This window comes from Schistocerca gregaria, chromosome 9 (genome assembly GCF_023897955.1).
Source record: "Schistocerca gregaria isolate iqSchGreg1 chromosome 9, iqSchGreg1.2, whole genome shotgun sequence".
Classification (NCBI taxonomy): Eukaryota; Metazoa; Arthropoda; class Insecta; order Orthoptera; family Acrididae; genus Schistocerca; species Schistocerca gregaria.
Window position 1 is genome coordinate 162,244,064 of NC_064928.1, and position 27,734 is coordinate 162,271,797.

A 27,734-nucleotide genomic window follows, 5' to 3' on the forward strand; every position below is an offset into this window, starting at 1 on the left:
TTCAGTGTCTCTCTGACACTGCCCTTCTCTGTATGTTCAATATATCCTGTTACTACCCTTTTATCAATATTCTAGAACTGGTCACACGTTTGATTTGTAAGAAATCTCCTTTGTAGACTGATTGCACTTCCCCAGTGTTCTACCACCAAACCAACACCAATATTCTACCACCAGACCAAAGTCTACCACCTGCTTTACACATGATTGAGTCTATGTGATCATTACATTTCATATCCCTACAAAGTGTTACATCCAGATATTTGTACAAGTTTGCTGATTCCGCCTGTGACTCATTGATACTATTGTCTAGTATTCTAAGTTTTTTCGCTTTATGAAGTGCACAAATTTACCTTACTGAAGAGTTAAAGTAATGTGCCAATTTTGCACCACTTTGATGCCTTATTAAGACCTGATTGAATATTGATGCAGCTTCTTTCAAATAGTACTTTACTATAAATAACTTCATCTGTGTGCAGCATCTTTTCCCTTCCGTGCTGCATGTGTATCCTCTTGCTATTCCTTTTCCCTTCCCTTGGCGTACATGTCTGGGGTGCTTTTGGGAATGCATTCTGCATTTTTGGTACTCAATATCAGAATACTCTCCACTGTTTTTTGCTCCTTTTTTCCATGTTCATCTTCTCCTGTCCTTCCTCCACTTCAGCATTTGAGGTTCCTCTTTTTCTTCTTCTTCTTCTTCTTCTTCTTCTTCTTCTTCTTTCCTGCATGCTCCTGAAGGCTGCTTCACACATCTGAAGCATAACAGGTGACTGGGTGATAAACAAATCCCAGCCCTGGGTTGACAGGCAGAGGTCACATGTACCCCCTGGTACAGGCCAGGACTAGGGAGGGGTGATTGCCTGAGCTGATACTTTCCCAAATTACCGATTCGTCCCTCTGTTAGGTGTCTGGGAGGTGTGACCTGAGGTGTGAAAAATCACCTAAGGCAGATGTGCACCTAGTTGGAAGGAGCACACTATCGGATACGCTGGCTTCACAGGCCAAAGCTACAAAACATAAATTGAATGAAGCTTATGATTCAAAGACCCTTCCAGTTGCGCCATAGTTCCTTTTGGTTTCATGTACTGAAGACTGTCAGTCCTCATGCTTCGCTTCTCCATGGGTATCCTGTTGGTTTCGAGACCCATCAAACACTGAATTCTTCCCCTGGTGTTATTTACACTAGACTGCTCGATGGTCTGACGGAGACAGAAATCCAAATGTACCTCTCTGATCAGTGTCATTGCCTTCCATCAGGTGATGAAAAAGGTAGATGCATCCTTAGTGCCCACATGCACTCTTTTTCTCACATTTAGTGGTGCTTCTGTCAAAGATCAAAGCAGGCTATGAAGTTATTACAGTCCAACTGTACATTCTGAATCCAATGCGCTGCTCTGTACATTCTGAATCCAATGCGCTGCTACCAGTGCCATCATTTCAACCACACTCGAATGTCTTTTTGATATCTGGCCAAATGTTTAACCTGTGGGAGGGATGCTATTGAAGGCGATTGTCATCGCCGTCGTCTTTGTCCTCCTCCTCCTCCTCCTCCTCCCCCTCCCCGTATCCCTCACTGTATCACCTGCAATTGCGGCCATGCTGCCGCCTCTCGAGATTGTTTATGTATCTCGATGAGAGGGCTGTCCTGGAGATCCGGGTAAAGAAAAAAGTGCTTTACCTGGTGGCTCACAAGTTATTGGCTTGTTGCAAACTGTGCACTCTACCATCTGGCACTTACAGTACTGTTCTTGCTACATCTTGCTCCATGAAGGACATATCCACGCAGACATGCGACCTCAACTTCAGCACTGCAGTTGGGAAATCTCCCAGTGTCATGATAGCATCGCCGTCTCCTTGTCCAGTTGTGCAACAAGCCACTAAGCAATCACCTCACAGAGCGAAGTCACCTGTTACACAATTGGCAGGCTGGAAAGGACAGAAGGAATACTCACATGAAGACGTCCTACATCCCTCAAGTCGACAAACATCTCAGTCTTCCTCTGCCAACCAGAAAGTCTGCAAGAAGTCAAACAAAGCCAAACGGTCTTCTCCTTCACCAACTCGAGAGATCCTCTTCGGCCATCTCAAGAGATCCTCTTCGGCTGTGTCGCCACATGATACCTTCGCCCAGCTGACCTCCGTGTTGCCGGTGCGCACCGCCAACCGTTTTTCAGCCCTGGACTCCACAGATTGACAGAGCGAGAACACTGACACCTCTGTAGATCTCATGGAGGACGATACTCCAGCCTCTGTGCCCTGTAGCAGTGAGTCTTCGAAGGCTGGCTCTCAGGTGATGCCACTTCAATTTAATGGAACACTCATGGCCTTCGATCAAAAAATGAGATTACGGCTCTTAGAATCGTAGCAGTTTATATTATTTTCATGACATAAGTTATTGTATCTGCATGAATGATTCAGATTCATTTTAACACCTGTTACTTATCGAATATAACAACTGAACGTGACTATTCTGATTATTGTAAAAACAGTGTGCACTACCCATTTGCTTCTTTGGGTTTTTTGAAAGATTGTTCGACAATATTCTGCTTTGGTAGTCACTGAAGGCTTCATGCATTGCTCTCGTGACAGCTAAATGTGTTTCATTCAGCATCTCTTTCTATAGCCCTATGCTTTGTTCTACACCTATTGGGCAATAATGTCCATTTCTTTAGAAGTTCCTTTACAGTGACTGTCAACAAACTTGGGCCATAGTTCCTCTACACGCTCCTGCCCTGTGCTGACAGTTCAAAGTTACTCAGATATGACACACCTGATTTTTTACCTGTTTCACTGAATATACACACACACACACACACACACACACACACACACACACACACACACACACATTTCTGCTTGTTTTATTTGTCCTTTGTGCTGATACCAGTTTCGATGTTGAACCGTGCTTTATTTTCAAAGAATTTTCTTGAGAATTTATTCTACTTACTAGCGATTCATCAAGAACATTAACACATTTAATGACACTATGTGAATGTGGAAGTAGTTGCCAGGGAGTAACTGATGAAACCATAACCAAATTCCTTTTTAACAAATGGTAATTTATTCACTTTAATGGTGCCTAAAGATTTTTTTGTTGAAAGAAACAAATTTAAAATTATAATCAAAAAGCACCCACAATATCAAGTTACAATTTATTCATAGGCAGAAAGAAACAAATCTTTGACTGGATGAGCTTTCGGTCTGAGAACCTTGCCGCTCCCTTTTGGCACAGCCGTAGTTACGACCGCTCACAACAACCTCTGAAAGACTACACTGGTGCAAATCTGCAACACACCAGATTAGTTTAAACTAAAAATTTTAACAATTTACACAAGCACACAAACTATGCACCTGGTAGGAGGGATGGAAATGGTACAAAACACTAAAATGAAAATATTAACTTTGCCACCGAAAGTGCAACTTGATTTTAACTTCTAAGAAAAGTCTTGTGACCCTTGGTCTAGGGGTAGCGTCTTTGATTCATAATCAAAACGTCTTCGGTCCCGAGTTTGATCCCTGCCACTGCCTAAATTTTGATAAATAATCAGCATTGGCAGCCGAAAGACTTCCGGCATAAGAAGTCAGCCTCATTCTGCCAACGGCCTTGTCAAAGAGGGCGGATAGAGGTTCAGGGCACTCTCTTGTCCTAGGGGTGGGAAATTGCCCCTAAAGGCGGAAGAATCAGCAATGATCAACGACATGAGGATGCAGAAGGCAATGGAAACCACTGCATTAAAGACACGTAATATGTATCCACAGGACATGTGGCCTGTAGTTGAAGAAGTGTCATGATGATCTCTCCATTGGCAAAAGATTCCGGAATAGTCCTCCATTCGGATCTCCGGGAGGGGACTGCCAAGGGGGAGGTTACCATGAGAAAAAGATTGAATAATCAACGAAAGGATAATGTTCTACGAGTCGGGGCGTGGAATGTCAGAAGCTTGAACGTGGTAGGGAAACTAGAAAATCTGAAAAGGGAAATGCAAAGGCTCAATCTAGATATACTAGGGGTCAGTGAAGTGAAGTGTAAGGAAGACAAGGATTTCTGATCAGATGAGTATCGAGTAATATCAAAAGTAGCAGAAAATGGTATAACAGGTGTAGGATTCGTTATGAATAGGAAGGTAGGGCAGAGGGTGTGTTACTGTGAACAGTTCAGTGACCGGGTTGTTCTAATCAGAATCGACAACAGACCAACACCGACAACGATAGTTCAGGTATACATGCCGACGTCGCAAGCTGAAGATGAACAGATAGAGAAAGTGTATGAGCATATTGAAAGGGGACGTAAATCTAATAGTCTTGGGTGACTGGAATGCAGTTGTAGGGGAAGGAGTAGAAGAAAAGGTTACAGGAGAATATGGGCTTGGGACAAGGAATGAAAGAGGGGAAAGACTAATTGAGTTCTGTAACAAGTTTCAGCTAGTAATAGCGAATACCCTGTTCAAGAATCACAAGAGGAGGAGGTATACTTGGAAAACGCTGGGAGATACGGGAAGATTTCAATTAGATTACATCATGGTCAGACAGAGATTCCGAAATCATATACTGGATTGTAAGGCGTACCCAGGAGCAGATATAGACTCAGATCACAATATAGTAGTGATGAAGAGTAGGCTGAAGTTCAAGACATTAGTCAGGAAGAATCAATACGCTAAGAAGTGGGACACGGGAGTTCTAAGGAATGACGAGATACGTTTGAAGTTCTCTAACACTATAGATACAGCAATAAGGAATAGCGCACAGTAGGCGACAAAGTTGAATAGGAATGGACGTCTCTAAAAAGGGCCATCAGAGAAGTTGGGAAGCGAAACATAGGTACAAAGAAGGTAGCTGCGAAGAAACCATGGGTAACAGAAGAAATACTTCAGTTGATTGATGGAAGGAGGAAGTACGAACATGTTCCGGGAGAATCAGGAATACAGAAATACAAGTCGCTGAGGAATGAAATAAATAGGAAGTGCAGGGAAGCTAAGACGAAATGGCTGCAGGAAAAATGTGAAGACATCGAAAAAGATATGATTGTCGGAAGGGCAGACTCAGCATACAGGAAGGTCAAAACAACCTTTGGTGACATTAAAAGCAACGGTGGTAACATTAAAGAGTGCAACGGGAATTCCACTGTTAAATGCAGAGGAGAGAGCAGATAGGTGGAAAGAATACATTGAAGGCCTCTATGAGGGTGAAGATTTGTCTGATGTGATAGAAGAAGAAACAGGAGTCGATTTAGAAGAGATAGGGGATCCAGTATTAGAATCGGAATTTAAAAGAGTTTTGGAGGACGTACGTTCAAATAACGCAGAAGGGATAGGTAACATTCCATCAGAATTTATAAAATCATTAGGGGAAGTGACTATTCACGTTGGTGTGTAGAATATATGAGTCTGGCGACATACCATCTGACTTTCGGAAAAGCATCATCCACACAATTCCGAAGACGGCAGGAGCTGACAAGTGCGAGAATTATCGCACAATCAGCTTAACAGCTCATGCATCGAAGCTGCTTACAAGAATAATATACAGAAGAATGGAAAAAAAAATTGAGAATGTGCTAGGTGATGATCAGTTTGGCTTTAGGAAAAGTAGAGGCACGAGAGAGGCAATTCTGACGTTACGGCTAATAATGGAAGCAAGGCTAAAGAAAAATCAAGACACGTTCATAGGATTTGTTGACCCGGAAAAAGCGTTCGACAGTATAAAATGGTGTAAGCTGTTCAAGATTCTGAAAAAGTAGGGGTAAGCTATAGGGAGAGACGGGTCATATACAATATGTACAACAACCAAGAGGGAATAATAAGAGTGGACGATCAAGAACAAAGTGCTCGTATTAAGAAGGGTGTCAGACAAGGCTGTAGCCTTTCGCCCCTATTCTTCAATCTGTACATTGAGGAAGCAATGATGGAAATAAAAGAAAAGTTCAGGAGTGGAATCAAAATACAAGGTGAAAGGATATCATTGATATGATTCACTGATGACATTGCTGTCCTGAGTGAAAGTGAAGAAAAATTAAATGATCTGCTGAACGGAATGAACAGTCTAATGAGTACACAGTATGGTTTGAGAGTAAATCGGAGAAAGACGAAGGTAATGAGAAGTAGTAGAAATGAGAACAGCGAGAAACTTGACATCAGGATTGATGGTCACGAAGTCAATGAAGTTAAGGAATTTTGCTACCTAGGCAGTAAAATAACCAATGATGGACGGAGCAAGGAGGACATCAAAAGCAGACTCGCTATGGCAAAAAAGGCATTTCTGGCCAAGAGAAGTCTACTAATATCAAATACCGGCCTTAATTTGAGGAAGACATTTCTGAGGGTGTACGTCTGGAGTACAGCATTGTATGGTAGTGAAACATGGACTGTGGGAATACCGGAACAGAAGAGAATCAAAGCATTTGAGATGTGGTGCTATAGACGAATGTTGAAAATTAGGTGGACTGATAAGATAAGGAATGAGGAGGTTCTACGCAGAATCGGAGAGGAAAGGAATATGTGGAAAACACTGATAAGGAGAGGGGACAGGATGACAGGACATCTGCTAAGACATGAGGGAATGACTTCCATGGTACTAGAGGGAGCTGTAAGAGAGCAAAAACTGTAGAGGAAGACAGAGATTGGAATACGTCAAGCAAATAATTGAGGATGTAGGTTGCAAGTGCTACTCTGAGATGAAGAGGTTAGCACAGGAAAGGAATTCGTGGTGGGCCGCATCAAACCAGTCAGTAGACTGATGACAAGAAAAAGAAAAAGAAAAGTCTTACGGTGCAAGGGTTGGTACTAAAATGATGATTTAAAAAAAAGCCCACGAAATGCAATCTTATATAAAATTATACAACGTTGGCCAGACAAGTTAACATGCTCTACAGTACACAGATACCGCCTCTCAAGATGATAGGCAAGATCAAAACATATTTCAGGAATTAGGCCATTACACTCCAAGCAATAAATTCGTTAACACACCAAATCCGACAAACATGACAGAGGCAGCTACTAACGAACGGCAGATTGATAGGGAGATTCCCGAACAACCCGAACTGCAGTGGCTCTAACCCGCCCGTACTCCACTAGGGAGAAACGGATCACCCAATTCATAAATAACCACCTTCCTGTGGGTAGGTAAACGGAGAAGAATGGTGGGACTACCCCAAAACAAAGCGGCTTGTGACCTCACCAAGAAAACAAGTAGAATTTAACAAGTAAATGAAACAACATATCTCCAATCACTTAACTTCCAATAAACTGCAATTTCTGGAGAAGACCCGACGCAACACCCCCAAATCGCACTCCCGAACCATCCGCTGCCAGCCGCTTCAACGGACGCAGGAAGGCGCGCGTCGAACTCCTGTCTCGCGACGTCGCAGCTCACACCGGCCAGACCGATGTTGTGGGTGACTCCTGTTGCTCTCGTGTCGACTGTGAAGCCACAACCCCTCACTATACGGTGTGGCCCACTGGACTCACGTGGTGACCTCACATGCGCCGACGCTCAAGGCAGACAAGTCATCTTGTATCTCAGTGTGCGACTGACCAACCGATCGACCCAACCGCCAACGACCATTGCCTGAGCAACTTGAGCAGACTGGTGGCCTAACGCGCAGACTCAGATACAGGAACTAAGCCCTGACCGGGCGACCACTCGCTGATTTCTCTTACTGGCGGAATGGAAAGACTCTCATTTATCCGGCTTTAAAGATTGGTCCGAACAAAAGACATACTAGTAGTACGGACGACAGACAGACACTAACTGCCTCACAAGTTCGGACTAGGGACAGACTAGCACGCTGGGGACGAGAGCCTGATGCAGACTGACCCCATACTCACTCTCTGGCGAGCTCATAGCACCCCCTAAATGCATATGAACTGGCAACCTTTCGCACCAGAGGGAGACATCAAAGCTACGATTGCCACAGCGGCACCACCGCCAGAAGCGGAGGGCGACTGCTTCACACTATATGTTGTGGTGCGCTCTTCAAAAGAGCAATTTTTTCTACGGCTCAGATGTCATCATCCTCAAACATGTCATGTCTATTGGTTCATCCTCCGCCCCCTGCCCCCCCTCCCCCCCTGGGTCCCACAGTCCCTTTAGTGGGTACGTGCGTGGCGCGAATGGGGCCCCGCCCGAGCTATTGCAGGCTCCTTCCTTTCTCCAGACTGCATTACCATCCCTTTTCCTTTCCTTTCCTGTCCATGCTCTTTTCACCCTACCCCTTCCATTCCCTCTTGGTGGACTGCTTTATATTTACCTGGCTATCCTTCCGGCTTTGTTTTGGTATGTGCTGTTGTTTAGTTTGCTGTTTCTGGAACCACGCGCCACAGAATTTGAATCCGCACCATCCATCATGGACATCGAAGCCCCATAGAGGTCGCTGCACCGTAAGCTGTGGCGGCGTGCACCTCCTGGCCCGCTTTTAGTGTGGAGGCGCCACCAGTGGTACACGTGGTCCCAGCGGCCAATAGCGGCACCTCCGAGAGCGTACTTAAGCACCGGCCACTCGCACATCAAGTCAGTCTAATCTCGCTTACGTCTGTTTACATCTCGTTTGCACTAGACTGCTTTCTCCCTGGTTCATGTACGAGTTTGTTTCCTTGTGACTTTGTTGTGCAGTTTTGTCGTATTCGTTCTGTCGTATGTTGGTCGTGTCGGTCCCTTTCCGTTGTGTCGTTGTTCGTGGGCCTCTCCTCGGGTACCCGCCGCGCCATCCGCCAGTGCTACCCCGCCACTGTCCTGGTCGCAGTTACAACACTGTTTCCATCTCCTTTTTGGCATTTTTGGTCCACTTGGGGTTTGACCCTCATTTACAATGTTTTCTGTTAAGTGTGAGCAATTTGGTGATGAACGAACTCCCAACCTAGTTTCCATGCTGCTGCTCCTCTCCCCCTCCCCTCCCGTTTCCCCTTGCACCCTGGCCCCCTTCCTGCTAGGTCACCATCACGGTAGCCAGTCTGTGTGACGGGGCTGTTAAGTGCCCACTTGGCTGAACCCCCTGACAACACAGGAATCACATTGCTAGTACCTGAGCTGTTAATGCCTCGTGCATGCCAAGGAGTCGATGCTCGCCACTTTGGGGCCTCAGAACTACTGGCAGTGGCCGCTGTGCCAGATGACCCTTGCTGTGGCTGGGTGGCGCCCATGGGGTGAGCCCCTGGTTGGAGTGGGTGGTACTAGGGCGAACGCCTTGCACATGAAGTGACAAAAGCTTCAACATCCTGACCATTGTGTGATAGAAGACATGACACTCCTTCTGATCCATTGGCCTTACCGTCCCTGGCCACCCTTTGGGAAGAGGGTGAAGTTCACCAGCTTGGGTTGAATCCTTTCCCTCGGTACCTGGTTTGTAACAGGGCAGATGTTGAAAGTTTTGCCACAGCCAAGCCTTTATTTTTGTGGAGACAGTTGAAGATAAGTATGGCGAAGTGGAATCCGTGAGTAAAATGCGGTCTGGTTCTTTGCTCATAAAGACATCTTCTGTTGCCCAATCTGAAGCCCTGCGTGCTTGTGACCATCTTGGTGACACGCCAGTCTCCGTCACACCCCACCAATTTTTGAACTGTGTACAGGGCATCATTTTCCACCGGGATCTTTTTCTCCAAACTGCCGAGGAGTTCCACGCAGACGTCGAGCGCTATGTAGTTTGATTTATCCGCTGTGTACGGTGCGCCATAAAAACAAACGCTTCAATACGGGTGCCTTTATCCTGACCTACAAGGGGGGTCATCCTCTCAGAGGAGATCAAGGTGATGGTGTATCGGTGTGATGTAAAAACTTACTACATTCCACCAATGATGAGATGCTTTAAATGCTTACGGTTTGGACACATTTTCCCGCTGCACCAATGATCCCCTGTGCGGTGACTGTGGGCGCCCCATCCATGAGGGGAGTGCCTGTGCTCCCCTTACAGTGTGCATAAATTGTAATGCACAGCATCCTCCCTGTTCACCAGCATGCCCAGTGTATGTGAAAGAACGACAGATTCAAGAGTACAAGACCTTAGATCGACTTACCTACACCGAGGCTTGTCGAAAGTATGACCGGCTCCATTCCGTGCTTATAACTTCTACTTTTGTTTCAGTTACGTCCATTCCCCCTCCTACCCCTTGCTTGCTCTTCCCAGCCCCCGCCCCATTCATCCCCTCTACCTCCCCATCAGTACCCATGGCCACCCCTTCAGGTACTTCTCCCCCTCCCCCACTGGAGCAGCATTCCCCTTCTTCGACAAATGCCAGTACTGGATCTCCCTCCAGGGCACATCTTCCCGGCACCCCCCCCCCCCCCCCCCCAAAAGGCGATTTGCAGCTCCACATCGACCACATGATCCACGGCTGGTGGGTGCCAAGATTGCCAGCTGTAATTCCATGCTTTACCTCGCTGGAGTCTGCCCTTCTCTTTCTTCACAAGAGAAGAAACAGAGACACAAGAACAAGGGCGAGAACCCTCCGGTACCCCCTGAGGTGCCGCCATCCCCTCCTCCAGTCAACGAACCAACAGAGCCTGACCTCACCTATATGGACATTACCCCATCCTGATGGGTGACGGATGGCGACTCGGCGGTGTGACCGGCTCCGGTCCATTTACTTCCCATTTGGATTCTGGCTTGAAATTCCTCCAGTGGAGTTGTAATGGATATTTGATATTTGTGTCACCTCACGGAGTTGTAGCCCCTTCTTTCCTCCTCCTCTACTGCTTGCATTGCTCTCCAGGAGACCCATTTTGTCAATTCTGACTCACCCACCCTTCGTAGGTTCCACACTTTGTAGGAACCGAATTGGCCCCTTGTGGGCTTACTACCCTTCAACAACTCCCTTCTCCCATACTGCTTCTAGGGTACTTTAATGCCCACAACCGTCCATAGGGTAGGTACACGACTACTGCCCTGGGCAGGACAGTTGAAGCTGTTCTGGCAGGGCTTGACCTCTGTCTACTAAACACGGTCACTCCCACACACTTCAGTGTGGCACACGGCACTTTCTCTGCCATTGACCTTTTCATCTACAGTCCCAGCCTTCTTCCCTCCATTCAGTGAGGTGTCCACAATGGCGTATGTGACTGATCATTATCCGGTTGTTTTTACCTTCCTTCAGTGTATCTTGCCCAATCACCCTCCCAGGTGGGCCTTCTCTAAAGCTGATTGGGGTGCCTTCTCTTCTGCTACCATCCCCTCTGTACTACCACACAGCAGTGTCAATGGGTCTACACAGACATTGACTGCCGCCATTCTTTCCGCAGTTGTGATTGCTGCAGCCTAAAAGTCCCCCACCGTGCTCTTCAACACGTCAAGCGGCACCCTTCTACTGCTCTCCTTCTGGTCTTTAAACAATTCTACACCCAGACCCGTTACCTAATCAAATTTCAGAAACAGATTTGCTGGGAATGATATGTGGCTGCCTTAGGACCGCACACCCCCTCTTCACAAGTCTGGGCGAAACTCGGGCGAATTTTTGGCCATCATCCTCCCACTGGTGTTGCAGGAATTTCTGTGCGTGGTGTTGTCCTTACCCATCCGGACTTTGTCGCAGAGAATTTCATTCAACTCTTTGCCCAAGCCTCTGCATCAACTCGGTACCTGCCCACGTTCCTCCTCCTGAAAGAGGCCTCAGAACAACTGCCTTTGTCTTTCGTTTCTCACTGCTTGGAGCCTTATAATGCCCCATTTATCAAGTGGGAATTTGCCAGCACCCTCGCCCTTTGTCCCGACACGGCTCCTGCACCAGATCGGATACATAGCCAAATGCTCCAGCACTTATCAGTGGCAGGCCAGAGTCATATACTGACCCTTTAACCGTCTGTGGAGTGAGAGGGTATTTCCTACCCAGTGGCAGGAAAGCATTGTTATTCTGATGTTGAAGCCTGGGAAACCACCTTTTCAGTTGGATAGCTATCATCCAGTTAGCCTTACCAACACCCTCTGCAAGCTCCTTGAATGGCTGGAGAGTCGGCGGCTGTTTTGGATCCTTGAATCCCACGACCTTTTGTCATTGATTCAAGGTGGTTTTCGCTGTGCCCGCTCTACGGTGGATAACTTGGTCCACCTGGAGTCTGCTATCTGGCCAGCATAGGCCCATTGGCAACAACTCATTGCAATCTTCTTTGAGCTGGATAAAGCCTACGACACCACCTGGCACCACTATATCCTCACCACCCTTCATGAATGGGGCATTTGTGGTGCTCTGCCCATTTTTATCCGTAACTTTCTTTCTTGTCGCTCTTTCCGGGTCTAAGTTGGTTCTTCCTACAGCACTTCCCATCGGCCACAGTGTTCTGTGCTGAGCGTCCCTCTTTCTCGTAGCCATTAATGTACTGGTGGCGGCTGCTGGGCCGACAGTGTCCCCCTCTTTGTATGCTGATGGTTTTTGTATCTACGTTGCTTCCTCCATCATGGGCGCTGCAGAACGCCGTCTACAGGGGGCAATCGATCAGGCACAATCTAGGGATCTCTCCCATGGCTTTCAGTTTTCGGTGGAAAGTCGTTCGTCATATATTTCTGCCATCGCCGTACAGTCCATCCCCATCCGGACCTGTTCTTCAATGGCCAATCTCTCGAGGTGGTGGACACCCATCACTTCTTGGGTCTGGTCTTCGATGCCAAGATTCCCGGTTGACATGGCTCCCTTCATCTTCGCCAGCTGAAAAGAATGTGTTGGTTACATTTTAATGTACCCTCGACATTGCATATACTAGCCCCCATCCACCATTGTGGGGTACGACTTGCGACTGGTGCCTTCTGGACTAGCCCGTGATTAGCCTTCTCCCAGCGGCAGGGATTCCACTGTTGCGAATTTTGCGCCAACAACAGCTGATATCTTACGCGCTTTGCATTTGCTGCACCCCAAAGCACCCTAATTATGGTCTCCTTTATCCAGACATGGAGATCAACCTCCCGCGGCGGCAGCCACAATGTGGGCTTACCATGGCTGCCCGCATTCAGTCGCTCTTTCCTGAGGTCGAGCACTTCCCTTTACTGCCTCTTTTCTCTGCTCACGCATGTACGTCTCCATGGTGCGTCTCTCTGCTACAGCTCTGTCTTGATCAATCCCTCAACTTAAAGGATTCTGTCCCTCTGGAAGCCCTTCACTACCAATTCCACTGTCTCCTCAGTTCATTCCAGGGTTCAGAAGTAATTTATACTGATGGCTTCATGGTTGCTGGTCAGATTGGTTATGCTTACACGTATGAGAGACACTGAACTTCGTTCCTTGTCAGATGGCTGTAGTGTTTTTACTGCAGAATTGGTAGCCATCTTGCGCGTGCTGGACCATGTCTGCTTCTGCTCAGGACTGTCCTTCACTATCGTTAGTGACTCCTTGAGCTGTTTGCAAGCTATCGGCCAGTACTACCCTCGCCACCCGTTGATCATAGTTATCCAGGGCTCCCTTTCTCTCCTTGAACAACATGGATGCTTGGTGGTTTTCATTTGGTCCCCAGGCCATGTTGGGATCCCTGGCAATGAACTTTCATATCAGCGCACACTCTGCTGCAGAGTGAAAATCTCATTCTGGAAACATCCCCCAGGTTGTGGCTAAGCCATGTCTCCACAGTATTCTTTCTTTCAGGAGTGCTAGTCCTGCAAGGTTCGCAGGAGATCTTCTGTAAAGTTTGGATGGTAGGAGACGAGATACTGGCAGAAGTAAAGCTGTGAGGACTAGGCGTCAGTCATGCTTCTGTAGCTCAGATGGTAGAGCACTTGCCCACGAAAGGCAAAGGTCCCGAGTTTGAGTCTCGTTCGGGCACACAGTTTTAATCTGCCAGGAAGTTTCATATCAGCGCACACTCCACTGCAGAGTGAAAATCTCATTCTGGAAACTTCCAGAAAATACTTTCTGACACTTAAATCGATACTCGATGTTAACTAATTTTGCCTCAGGGAAGTTAGCCCCCCAACGTTGAAAAATTTTTAATTTTTTTCCATGCTCTGAGGTTGCTCTACTTTGCTCCAGGAGCACACACCAGTAAATTTGGAAACAAACATAGAATTAAAGAAAAACAGAATTTTCCATCAGGCCTCACTTTCTGTAAAATCAGTTTTTGTACATGTGTGTTGGTCTGAATGTTGCTCCAGAACAACAGTGTCCTCAGACAGGCAGTTTCCAAATGGGGAAACAAAAATAATTTTCCACTGGCCCCCAGTTTTGAAAATTGGATTTTTTTATACAAGTTGCTCTAGTTACTCTGAGTGTTACTTCCCAACAACTATGTCGACCTACTAGTACTTTAAAATTGGTATCCAAAAAAATATTTTTGCACTAGACCTCTGTCTTTGAAAAGCTGGGTGTCTTAAAGTGTACTTTAGGTTGGTCTTTTTTATTCTGAACATTGTTCCAGAACGACTGTGCTGACAAACAAATAGTATTGATACAGAAATTAAAACCATTTTTTCTTCATCGATTTCTTTTCCCTTCCCCTAACCCCATCCCCATCTCCCCATGTCCTGTGTGTGTCTGTAGTTGCTTTTGAATATACCTTCAGATCATCAGTCCTGACAAGTAAATATTAAAGTGGGAACTAACTATTTTGATATCAGCCTCCCTTTTCTGAAGAAATACAGTTCATAAATTTAATTGACTTACTCTAGTTCTCAACATTGCTCCAGAAAAATTATTTCAACAAAAATGATGATGATGGTGGTGGTGAAACTATGGAAACGAAATCAAAATTTGCTTTGGAGTTTGCCCCTGCCCCCCGTTATGTATTGCTTTCCTTAGATGGTTTTAGTCTTCCTTTGTATTGCTTCAAAATAGTATTTGAAAGCATTACATACATTGGAAATCAGCAATATTTCTTTTAACTTATCATTTTCAAAAAGGAACTTCTTGTAAGAAAGTACTGAACAGATTTATCTTGAGCTTACAGGTATGTGTAGCTTGCTCCTTTTGTATTTCCCGTGAGTTTGTACTGATTAAACCCATCACAACATTTCGAGAAGTTCCTTGTGGCTTATTACTGCAGTAAACCTATACAGTAGAACAGCTGCTGAGTCACAATAGCCATGACACTGTGCAGGCTATAAAGACACAAAAACATAAGGTTCTCTTCAAGATTGTAGTACATTTTAATAAAACTTTGATACTTCTAAGATTTATTTCAGTCACAGCAAAAATTTGGTACAAAGCACACTAATTTCCATGTTATTAATTCTGTCATGCAGCTGTTTTTACAGCTTAGTAGTACTTAATACCATTAAGTAAAACACAATTTATTGTGCATTGATATGTAACAGATTGTGTGTTGACATATAACTTAGATCATGATTTATGCAGCTTTGAGCCATAATTGATCTGCAAATTATTTATGTAATAAAGGTGCTGGAAAATGACACATTACATTCCATGACTTTTATGGGTAATACTATCTTCAGATTATAAGGCTCTCATGGATGCATTAGGTAGACCAGTTGTGCCAAGTTCAGGTTGTTGTTTTTGTTGTCTTCAGTCCTGAGACTGGTTTGATGCAGCTCTCCATGCTACTCTATCCTGTGCAAGCTGCTTCATCTCCCAGTACCTACTGCAACCTACATCCTTCTGAATCTGCTTAGTGTACTCATCTCTCGGTCTCCCTCTACGATTTTTACCCTCCACGCTGCCCTCCAACGCTAAATTTGTGATCCCTTGATGCCTCAAAACATGTCCTACCAACCGATCCCTTCTTCTAGTCAAGTTGTGCCACAAACTTCTCTTCTCCCCAATCCTATTCAATACCTCCTCATTAGTTAAGTGATCTATCCACCTTATCTTCAGTATTCTTCAGTAGCACCACATTTCGAAAGCTTCTATTCTCTTCTTGTCCAAACTAATTATCATCCATGTTTCACTTCCATACATGGCTACACTCCAAACAAATACTTTCAGAAACAACTTCCTGATACATAAATCTATATTCGATGTTAACAAATGTCTCTTCTTCAGAAACGCTTTCCTTGCCATTGCCAGTCTACATTTTATATCCTCTCTACTTCGACCATCATCAGTTATTTTACTTCCTAAATAGCAAAACTCCTTTACTCTCATTTCCTAATCTAATTCCCTCAGCATCACCCGATTTAATTTGACTACATTCCATTATCCTCGTTTTGCTTTTGTTGATGTTCATCTTATATCCACCTTTCAAGACACTGTCCATTCCGTTCAACTGCTCTTCCAAGTCCTTTGCCATCTCTGACAGAATTACAATGTCATCGGCGAACCTCAAAGTTTTTACTTCGTCTCCATGAATTTTAATACCTACTCCAAATTTTTCTTTTGTTTCCTTTACTGCTTGCTCAATATACAGATTGGATAACATCGGGGAGAGGCTACAACCCTGTCTCACTCCTTTCCCAACCACTGCTTCCCTTTCATGCCCCTCGACTTTTATGAGTGCCATCTGGTTTCTGTACAAATTGTAAATAGCCTTTCGCTCCCTGTATTTTACCCCTGCCACCTTTAGAATTTGAAAAAGAGTATTCCAGTCAACATTGTCAAAAGCTTTCACTAAGTCTACAAATGCTAGAAACGTAGGTTTGCCTTTTCTTAATCTTTCTTCTAAGATAAGTCGTAAGGTCAGTATTGCCTCACGTGTTCCAACATTTCGACGGAATCCAAACTGATCCTCCCCGAGGTCCGCATCTACCAGTTTTTCCATTCGTCTGTAAAGAATTCGCGTTAGTATTTTGCAGCTGTGACTTATTAAACTGATAGTTCGGTAATTTTCACATCTGTCAGTACCTGCTTTCTTTGGGATTGGAATTATTATATTCTTCTTGAAGTCTGAGGGTATTTCGCCTGTCTCATACATCTTGCTCACCAGCTGGTAGAGTTTTGTCATGACTGGCTCTCCCAAGGCTGTCAGTAGTTCTAATGGAATGTTGTCTACTCCGGGGGCCTTGTTTCGACTCAGGTCTTTCAGTGCTCTGTCAAACTCTTCACGCAGTATCGTATCTCCCATTTCGTCTTCATCTACATCCTCTTCCATTTCCATAATATTGTCCTCAAGTACACCACCCTTGTATAAACCTTCTATATACTCCTTCCACCTTTCTGCCTTCCCTTCTTTGCTTAGAACTGGGTTGCCATCTGAGCTCTTGATATTCATACACGTGGTTCTCTTCTTCCCAAAGGTCTCTTTAATTTTCCTGTAGGCATTATCTATCTTACCCCTAGTGAGATAAGCTGCTACATCCTTACATTTGTCCTCTAGCCATCCCTGTTTAGCCATTTTGCACTTCCTGTCGATCTCATTTTTGAGACATCTGTATTCCTTTTTGCCTGCTTCATTTACTGCATTTTTATATTTTCTCCTTTCATCAATTAAATTCAATATTTCTTCTGTTACCCAAGGATTTCTAGCAGCCCTCGTCTTTTTACCTACTTTATCCTCTGCTGCCTTCACTACTTCATCCCTCAGAGCTACCCATTCTTCTTCTACTGTATTTCTTTCCCCTATTCCTGTCAATTGTTCCCTTATGCTCTCCCTGAAACTCTGTACAACCTCTGGTTCTTTCAGTTTATCCAGGTCCCATCTCCTTAATTTCCCACATTTTTGCAGTTTCTTCAGTTTTAATCTACATGTCATAACCAATAGATTGTGGTCCGAGTCCACATCTGCCCCTGGAAATGTCTTACAACTTAAAACCTGGTTCCTAAATCTCTGTCTTACCATTATATAATCTATTTGATACCTTTTAGTATCTCAGGGTTCTTCCACGTATACAACCTTCTTTCATGATTCTTAAACCAAGTGTTAGCTATGATTAAGTTGTGCTCTGTGCAAAATTCTACTAGGCGGCTTCCTCTTTCATTTCTTAGCCCCAATTCATATTCACCTACTATGTTTCCTTCTCTCCCTTTTCCTACACTCGAATTCCAGTCACCCATTACTATTAAATTTTTGTCTCCCTTCACTATCTGAACAATTTCTTTTATTTCATCGTACATTTCTTCAATTTCTTCTTCATCTGCAGAGCTAGTTGGCATATAAACTTGTACTACTGTAGTAGCTGTGGGCTTCGTATCTATCTTGGCCTCAATAATGCGTTCACTATGCTGTTTGTAGTAGCTTACCCGCATTCCTATTTTCCTATTCATTATTAAACCTACTCCTGCATTACCCCTATTTGATTTTGTGTTTATAACCCTGTAGTCACCTGACCAGAAGTCTTGTTCCTCCTGCCACCGAACTTCACTAATTCCCACTATATCTAACTTTAACCTATCCATTTCCCTTTTTAAATTTTCTAACCTACCTGCCCGATTAAGGGATCTGACATTCCACGCTCCGATCTGTAGAACGACAGTTTTCTTCCTCCTGATAACGACATCCTCCTGAGTAGTCCCCGCCTGGAGATCCGAATGGGGGACTATTTTACCTCCAGAATATTTTACCCAAGAGGATGCCATCATCATTTAATCATACAGTAAAGCTGCATGTCCTCGGGAAAAATTACGGCTGTAGTTTCCCCTTGCTTTCAGCCGTTCGCAGTACCAGCACAGCAAGGCCGTGTTGGTTAATGTTGCAAGGCCGGATCAGTCAATCATCCAGACTGTTGCCCCTGCAACTACTGAAAAGGCTGCTGCCCCTCTTCAGGAACCACACGTTTGTCTGGCCTCTCAACAGATACCCCTCCGTTGTGGTTGCACCTACGGTACGGCCATCTGTATCGCTGAGGCACGCAAGCCTCCCCACCAACGGCAAGGTCCATGGTGCATGGGGGGGGGAGGCAAGTTCAGGTATTTACTTGAAAATCAGTGCTGCGATCAGCAATTCTGATAAGAATATATTTATAGGCCCTAAAATATTTAAACAATTCTGCAAATAAATTGGTATAATACCTGGCCCAAGTTCTTGAATTCCATGTCATGTCATCAAAATTAACAGTGTTACATTTGATGACTCAGAGAGTAGTGTAACTAAGGAAAATTTCAAATCAAAATTCAGATTTCCTTTCAACTGCCTCTGCCACATAAAACGTGGGTCATCATGCGCCCAGCGGCAGCAATCTGAAAGTGTGTCCAATTTTATGTTGCAAAATGTATGGACAGATACCCTATATGAGAAACGGTGGGAACAAGCATCAATACCATGTCCTACCTCATTTAAGAGATATAAAATGTTGGAGTCTGGAATGTACCTTAAGATCATGGGTAGATCCCAAGAATGCGGAAGCAGTTTTTCAGGAATTGTGAAAAATCCGGCACCAAGAAATGACATCATAATGGTGTGTGTGCTGGATAATTTCAGTGGGTCTTTACACACATAAGAAGTGCCAGCGAAAGGAAAACAAAGAATTTAGATTTCAACAAAATTGGTGTCTGTAACTTGTATCTGGCGCAGATGTGTGTTTTACATAAGGCGAAACAAAGAGCACCAAAATGCAATTTTTGACCTGACTTGATGCAATCCAGTTGAAAACCTCAGTCATGAAGTATGACCATGACTCCAGTGAAATTCTCTCGGTTGTCTAGACTTATTTCACATTCATTATTGTACACAAAAAGAAATTGCTGTGCTTATGACTACTCACAGTACATTGTAGAGATGAAACAGGTCCATTAGTAAAAAAACTTAAGACACCAACAAGAGAACTGAGTTTGCATATCTATCACTATCAAATTATCACAGAAACCCCAGATTCCAAAGTGCCTATTTTCCAGAGGTTGAGCAAATTTCAAAACAAATTTCATACAATACTGGCTTAAAGAAATTATTCACATTGGTATCGACGACATAACAAAATTTCCAGTACTAAAACAAGTATCTGTGATTTTGACAAAGCACTGATGGGTGCTATTGTAAGGGTGTGTGTAAGGGAGACTGTTGACATCTGAAAGATTATTTATTAAAATCTTTTAGTTGTTTGGTAGGCTTGTCGAACACACTACCATCATGATTCTTACGTCTGGATGTGTCCCATTATGTCCATATGATTTGTAGGAGGAAGGAGATCAACACTCTCCATCCTCATGTGCGCACGTTCTACATCTACATCTACATCCATACTCCGCAAGCCAACTGACGGTGTGTGGCGGAGGGTACCCTGAGTACCTCTATCGGTTCTCCCTTCTATTCCAGTCTCGTATTGTTCGTGGAAAGGATTGTCGGTATGCTTCTGTGTGGGCTCTAATCTCTCTGATTTTATCCTCATGGTCTCTTCGCAAGATATACGTAGGAGGGAGCAATATACTGGTTGACTCTTCGGTAAAGGTATGTTCTCGAAACTTTAACAAAAGCCCATACCGAGCTACTGAGTGTCTCTCCTGCAGAGTCTTCCACTGGAGTTTACCTATCATCTCTGTAACGCTTTCGCGATTATGGTCCTGTAACGAGGCGCACTGCTCTCCTTTGGATCTTCTCTATCTCTCCTATCAACCCTATCTGGTACGGATCCCACACTGCTGAGCAGTATTCAAGCAGTGGGCAAACAAGTGTACTGTAACCTACTTCCTTTGTTTTCAAGTTGCATTTTCTTAGGATTCTTCCAATGAATCTCAGTCTGGCATCTGCTTTACCGACGATCAACTTTATATGATCATTCCATTTTAAATCACTCCTAATACGTACTCCCAGATAATTTATGGAATTAACTGCTTCCAGTTGCTGACCTGCTATTTTGTAGCTAAATGATAAGGGACCTATCTTTCTATGTATTCGCATCACATTACACTTGTCTACATTGAGATTCAATTGTCATTCCGTGCACCATGCGTCAATTCGCTACAGATCCTCCTGCATTTCAGTACAATTTTCCATTGTTACAACCTCTCGATACACCACAGCATCATCTGGAAAAAGCCTCAGTGAACTTTCGATGTCATCCACAAGGTTATTTATGTATATTGGGAATAGCAACGGTCCTTTGACACTCCCCTGCGGCACACCTGAAATCACTCTTACTTCAGAAGACTTCTCTCCATTGAGAATGACATGCTGTGTTCTGTTATCTAGGAACTCCTCAATCCAATCACACAATTGGTCTGATGGTCCATATGCTCTTACTTTGTTCATTTTGGATAATGGCAATGGCTTTACTCACTAAGATGAGAGTGTTCGTTTCAAGAAGTATTGAGACCTTCGTCATAGTGTCTAACAACCAAATGTATGTTAAGCACAAAGACAACTGTCCCAATTTAGCTGAGGAAGCATTTAAGAAACTGCACCACATAACGAGAGGAGAGCTGGACATTTCCAGAATAGTGGAAACCGAAGAAAGTGCCATGAAAAATGAGCAAGAGACTGAAACACTGCGACGACAGGAATGCTTGCGAACGCAGAATTGCTGCATGGGCAACTACGTTTGTGAGTCCTTAAGAGCAGCCGAATGTGGGCACTTAGCACAAACGGAGGATGATATCAATCCTTATTATGCACCAGCTATAGGGCGATGCATCAAAGCAACCGTGCATTATTTTACACTGTATCCAGGTGTTATGATACACACATTTGGATTTGGGACTTCAAATGCCATCTCATCCACTGTAGAGGAGGAATGTAATGATTTGAAATATCCCTTGTTACTAAGTGGGATTCATCCAATGCTTGTTGACAAGTCCATAGTTAATCATTTGAAATCTTTTTTAGCGCATTCCAAGCTAGCTTGGGCCAAAGGAGGGAAAAGGAGTAAAAAATGATTCAGTAAATGCTGACCAGTCTGCTACTGGTTACCAGAAACAGCATGAAGTGGAAATGTCAGGCAGTTTTTTATTGAATGTACAGAACAGTCATATGTTTAATGTTGCAGACTCCATGAAATTGGAGGTGATAGCAGAACACCCAGGAAACGATTACTGATGTTGGAATATACTCATCGATAGGAGACTCGCATGAGTTTACACTTAAACACAATTGGTGCAATAAAAATTATCCCCCAAAAATTAAGCATATTTACTTACATCCACATCTGAGTTAGCAGTGGCAAAATCTTGCAAAACTATAAATATCAGTATCGGTGTTCTACTGAATGGTAATATTTTGGAGTCTACTTGAGGACAAAGGCCAAAGAATTGCTATGACTAATACTTCTGGATCTGACAGTGTTGTGCAGTTATGGTCTACTACATGTACTTATGGCAGCTTTCAGAAGACAGCTCAGACCACATGGTCAGATGCTTTCAAGTTTGTAAAGCTTTCTGTGAACATAATGGGATCATGTAAAATGGTTTACACTGAACAAGCATGACAAGCCTAGTTATGTAAGGAAATACGTAGGGGGTAACTACCACTGATGCCAGTGCAAATATTTGAAATTTATTTGAATGGGTCTTTAAAGATGAGAGAAAAATGTCAGATGTAAGAGATGGGCAGACTACTAGTCTCATTAGGCTTTGATACACTTAGCAAACACAGGTATGAAAAATTGGCAGAAGATATTGTGCTCAGCAGTACTACAGAGGTAAAAAACATGTTCCGGTTACAATGGACAAGTCGAAGTAAGTGTCAAATACTGCCTACATTTGTCTTGTCTAGTGCATAGGAGTAAGCATCACAATGTTTCTGTACACTATGATTCCCGATGGATCTACATACTTTTTTGTAGGTATTGTTAATTGTAACATAGGATGTAGTGTAAGTTCAATAGGGCATTATCCTGCTATTATTAAGTGTGGTGATGAATGGTTTGAAATTAATGGTGACAGTGTGAAACCAACACACACAACTGAAGACCACTCGATCAATCTGGTCTTTCGTCTTTGTCATGACATGAATACAGCACAATGCCAACATAAAGTGATTATTCTTGTTTTACTAAAACTCACACATTAAGAAAGTGATAAGACTTACAAAAAAGATAACCGATAACAAAAGAAATAAAAAATTAAAAATGATTATGTAAGTAAATAATTATAGTAACATTAATTGTAAGTTATAATACAGCAACTGCGATCAGTCATTACTTTTTTCCTTAAACTCAAATGAATAATTATTCAAAAGGATAAAAGGCATTAAATGGAAATGCTTAACTTTTTGCTGAACATTAAAGATATGATAATTATTCTGTTCCAGTGGCATATGTATCACTGGAAATGTAAAACAGTTGAAAATTTTCAAAATGTGAAAAATGCAAAAACCTTAAAGAAGGAAAATAAACAAAAATGTACAGTGAAGGAGAGGATAATTATTTCTTGAACACCACAGATGTACATGACAACAAATATAAAAATTTCACAAATAGGCACCATCAAATGGGCTGATTTTGGACATCGGGGCTAATTTCGACAGTATGGTTTATTTGGTCTTTGCTACTGCATAGAAACAAAGAGTTACTTATTTTAACGTCCGTGCGCCAGTTATTTTAAGTGCAAGATTTCATTTATTGCTTTCCACAACTTTTATTTTGTGTCAGTTGTTTCCCTAGGTGAATAACTGACAAACAGTGGAAACTTTCTATTGTTGCACTGCAAATGTCGACGCTCTCAGTAGTTAACAGCATTAAGACAATTTCTTTACAAGTTTGTCTAGTTTCTCGTACAAGGTTATAAAATGACGGTTTTTGTAAAACTGTGTACTGCGTGGGGTGAATTCGCACAATGCCAAGAACGTATAAGAGCAGGAGAGGTGCTACAGTATGGTCTAATTATGACCCTTAACTTTTACATAAAGCTGTTTGTGATATTCAGAGTGGTAAATTATCGTACAGAAAAGCGCGTGATTTGTATGGTATACCTAAATCAACCCTACAAAATAAAGTGCAGGAAGCACATTCGAAAAAAATGGGAGGACAGCCAGTGCTAAATGAAGAAGAAGGGGAAGAAGAAGAAATGTTGAAGCAAGGTATCTTGAGGGCTACACATTGGGGATTTCCCTTCGCTAAATTGTATATTAGATATTTAGTTAAAGGCTACCTTGATAAATCTGGCCAAAAAGAGAAGAATTTTCGTAATAATTTGCCAGGAGAAGAATGGGTGCATTTATTCCTCGAACGACAGTCAGAAGATCTTTCCGTTCGCTTAAGCGAAAATATTAAACGACCTCGTGCAGAAGTGAATAAAAAGACTGTTGAAGATGTTTTTCTGCAATATCAAGGCAAAGCTGGAAAATTTCCCACCTAGCAACATGATCAATGTGTTAAATGTCACTAAAATCAAATAAAAAGCATGTAGAATTTTTTTTAAAAAGGCTGTAAATGTCTGAATTCGCCCTCTATATACTGTAACTTTGGACAGAGATTTAAAAAACACACATGTCCAAAATCACCCCAGTCCATGGGGTGACTTCTGACACTTTATATAACTCCCTCAGATAAATATACCTATACATACACTTTCTGGTTCTGGGATATTTTATTCGTTACACATATACCCTATCACTTCCATAACAATCAATTTAATCTAACAATATATATACAAAAGTTACAACCAAAACAATGACAAAACTGTCCGAAATCACCCCGTTTGACAGTACATTAAAGATTAAAAAGAGGGGAAGGTACTTGACAGTCTGCACACAGTTTTTGCTGCATGCTCGTTGATTGATAATTTTCCCACGTCAATGAGAGAGTAACCAATGTCAATAGAAAGCAAGCTCATGATATCTCCCACTTAATTTTCAGTTATGATTTGGTTCAGAAGGCTGACATTTTGGAATAATTGAAACCAGGATTGTAGCTTCTTAAAATATTTTTTCCTTTTAACTCCTACACTACATCCCTTATTTCTGTCACCACCCAATTCAATATCATTTATTTGCTGACATTGTTCAGAGGAATTGATGCCATTTTGAAGAAGTGTAAAAAAGGGCTTTCTTTTTCAAAAATTGAGGGCGGCATAAAATATGGTTTTGGTTCCCATTTGCCCTGAAGCAATGCTCAGAACAGCTAAGAACTAGCATAAAAAATCTGAGTTTTCAAAATTGGGGACGCGGGGAAAATCTGTTTTACTTCCCATTAGATAACTGTTTATCCGAGGACATTGTTGTTCTGAAGCAACATTCACAGCAACTAAAACATATCTGAGCAAACATAAAAATATCCAACTTTTCAAAAAGTGGGGGCTAATCAAAAATTTTGTATTTGTTTAATTGTTTGCTTGTTTTTAAATTTACAGATGCCTGGAGCAAGGTAGAGCAACCAAAAGTACCAGGATTTTAAAAAGTTTGAAATTTGGGGGCTAACTTCCCTGAGGCCAAATTTCTCTTCTTCAAATGTTGCTGCCCAAATACCAAGTCTTCTACTACTTTCAGAGTCTCAATCCTAATCTAATTGCTTCAGCATCACCTGATTTAATTATGCTACATTCCATTATCCTTGTTCTTCTTTTGTTGTTGTTCATGTTGCATCCTCTTTTCAAGACACTGTCCTCTCCATTCAAAGGCTCTTCCAAGCCCTTTGCTGCCTCTGACAGAAGTACAAAATTGGCAAACCTTAAAGTTTTTATTTCTCTGTCCAAACTTTAATTCCTATTTCAAAATTTTTCTTTTGTTTTGTTTACTGCTTCTCAATGTACAGATTGAATATCAGGTATAGACTACAACCTTGTCTTGCTCCCTTCTCAACCACTGTTTCCCTTTCATACTTCTTGAACTTATAACTGCCATTGGTTTCTATACAAGTTGTAAATAACCTTTTGCTGCTTTTATTTTTCCCTGCTACCCTCAGAATTTTAAAGAGAGTATTCCATTCAACTTTCACAAAAGCTTTCTCTACGTCTATAAATGCTACAAATGTCGGTTTGCCTTTTTTCAACCTTTCTTGATAGAGAAGTCATAGTGTCAGTATTGCCTTGTGTATTCCTCCATTTCTCCTGAATCCAAACCAATCTTCCCCGAGCTCGTTTTATACCCGCTTTTTCATTCTTCTGGAAAGAGTTCATGTTAGTATTTTGCAACCGTACTTATTAAACTGATAGTTATGTAATATTCACGCCTGTCAAAGCCTGTTGTCTTTGCAACTGGAATTATTATATTCTTCTTGAAGTCTGATAGTATTTTTCCAATCTCATGCATCTTGCTCATCAGATGGAAGAGTTTTGTCTTGGTTGGCTCTCCCAAGGCTATCAGTTGTTCTAATGGAAAGTCATTGACTTGCAGGGTCTTTCAGTGCTCTGTCAAATTTTTCATGCAGTATCAAATCTTCCATCTCAACCTCATCTATGTGCTCTTCCATTTCTATAATATTGTACTCAAGTTCCTCTCTCTTGTATAGACCCTCTATATACTCTTTACTCCTTTCAGTGTTCTTAGGACTGGTTTCCCTTTGAACACTTGATATTCATTGAGGCGATTCTCTTTCCTCCAAAGATCTCTTTAATTTTCTTGTAGGCGGCATCTATCTTTCCCCTAGCAATATATGCTTCTAAATCCTTACATTTGTCTTGTAGACGTTTCTGCTTAGCCATTTTGCACTTCCTGCCAATCTCATTTTTTAGATGTTTGTATTCCCTTTTGTATGCTTCACTTGCTGCATTTTTAAATTGTCTCCTCTCATCAATGAAATTCAATATCTCTTGTGTTACCCAAGGATTTCTATTAGCCCTAATCTTTTTACCTACTTGATCCTCAGCTGACTTCACTACTTCATCTCTCAGAGCTACCTATTCTCCTTCTACTGTATTCCTTTCCCCTGTTGTTGTCGTCGATCATTCCATAATGCTCCCTACATCTACAACTAGGTCTATATCATACTTCACAAGCCATGTAATGGTGTGTGGTTGAGGGTACTTCTTGTATCACCCTCTGAAACTGTCAACAGCTTACGGTACGAACATCTGTATTGCTGATGCATGCAAGCCATGGTTCATGGGTTTGGGGTCTGATTATGTCATTACAAAAATATCAGTGTAGTTGACAATATTGTCAGTCATATGTTCAGGTCATGTATATTACTTGCAGCAGCATACAGTGCCGAGACGTGTTTGCTGCACTTGGGATGTTAGGCACAGCTCACCTTCAGTTGGTGCTCCATAAAGCCCAAAAAGAATACATGAGATAAACAGAACATAACCTAAGGAAACATTGACTAAAAGTAGAGAAAACTTTTTATATTATCCCACTTTCAGCTAATGCGAAATTTGTCACATTTGTTCATTTATATACTACTACAGCACAGGAGTTTCAAATCCGTCCACTACTTTTAATCAGAAATATTACTGATAAAACCAAGGAAAATATTGTTCACTCTCAAAGCGTGCATTTATGTATACTCCCAAACAGTCAAGCTGGAATCGGGCTCATTGTCAGGATACTCTGATCCTACTTCTTAAGTGTTCTGCTGTGGAATAATTTAATTTTAAACACCTTGTTTCTGGAATGCTCACTCCCTTAGAACATTTCAGTATTATTGTTAATGTCAGTACTGGTTTGTTGAGTTGTATATATGAGCACATTGTTGTGACAGAATTTGCATTAGCAGAGGAGATTTACAGGCATTCATGAACTGTCTTTCTTCATGTTACAGTAAATCCGATGATGACTCTGCAAAGAAGAATGTAATTGGAAAACCATCGGACGGCATACACTGGAATTAGTATGCCACATGAAACTGGATGCGGCACGTGAGTTTTGGTTAGTAGAGCACTCCACAGATCATATCTGTAATCTGTTATCAAGCTGTACAGACATTCACCAATAAAACTGATTTAACATTCTGTACAGTTACGTTTGACAATCGGTAGAACGATTTGGTACTCAAGTTTGCATGAGAACAGATCTATGGTAGGTACTAGTGTCAAGGATTACATATTTCAGTCTGCTTCACCCCACTCTCTCACATTTCCTTTCAGAATTTCATTTATATATTTGAATTAAGACAGCAATTCTCAACCTATGGGATATTCCCACTA

At 42.6% G+C, this 27,734-nt stretch overlaps 1 protein-coding gene across 30 annotated transcripts in view; it reads left to right on the forward strand.

Moving 5' to 3' along the window:
- Positions 1 to 27,734, forward strand: part of LOC126291941 (speckle-type POZ protein-like) — a 95,864-nt gene that overhangs the window by 47,569 nt on the left and 20,561 nt on the right. For all 30 annotated transcript variants that reach the window (XM_049985686.1, XM_049985673.1, XM_049985683.1 and 27 more), the window contains one exon: positions 27,350 to 27,456. In XM_049985686.1, the coding sequence (XP_049841643.1) occupies positions 27,350 to 27,419 (70 nt within the window). In that variant the 3' untranslated portion in view covers positions 27,420 to 27,456. The remainder of the gene's footprint in view (positions 1 to 27,349; positions 27,457 to 27,734) is intronic.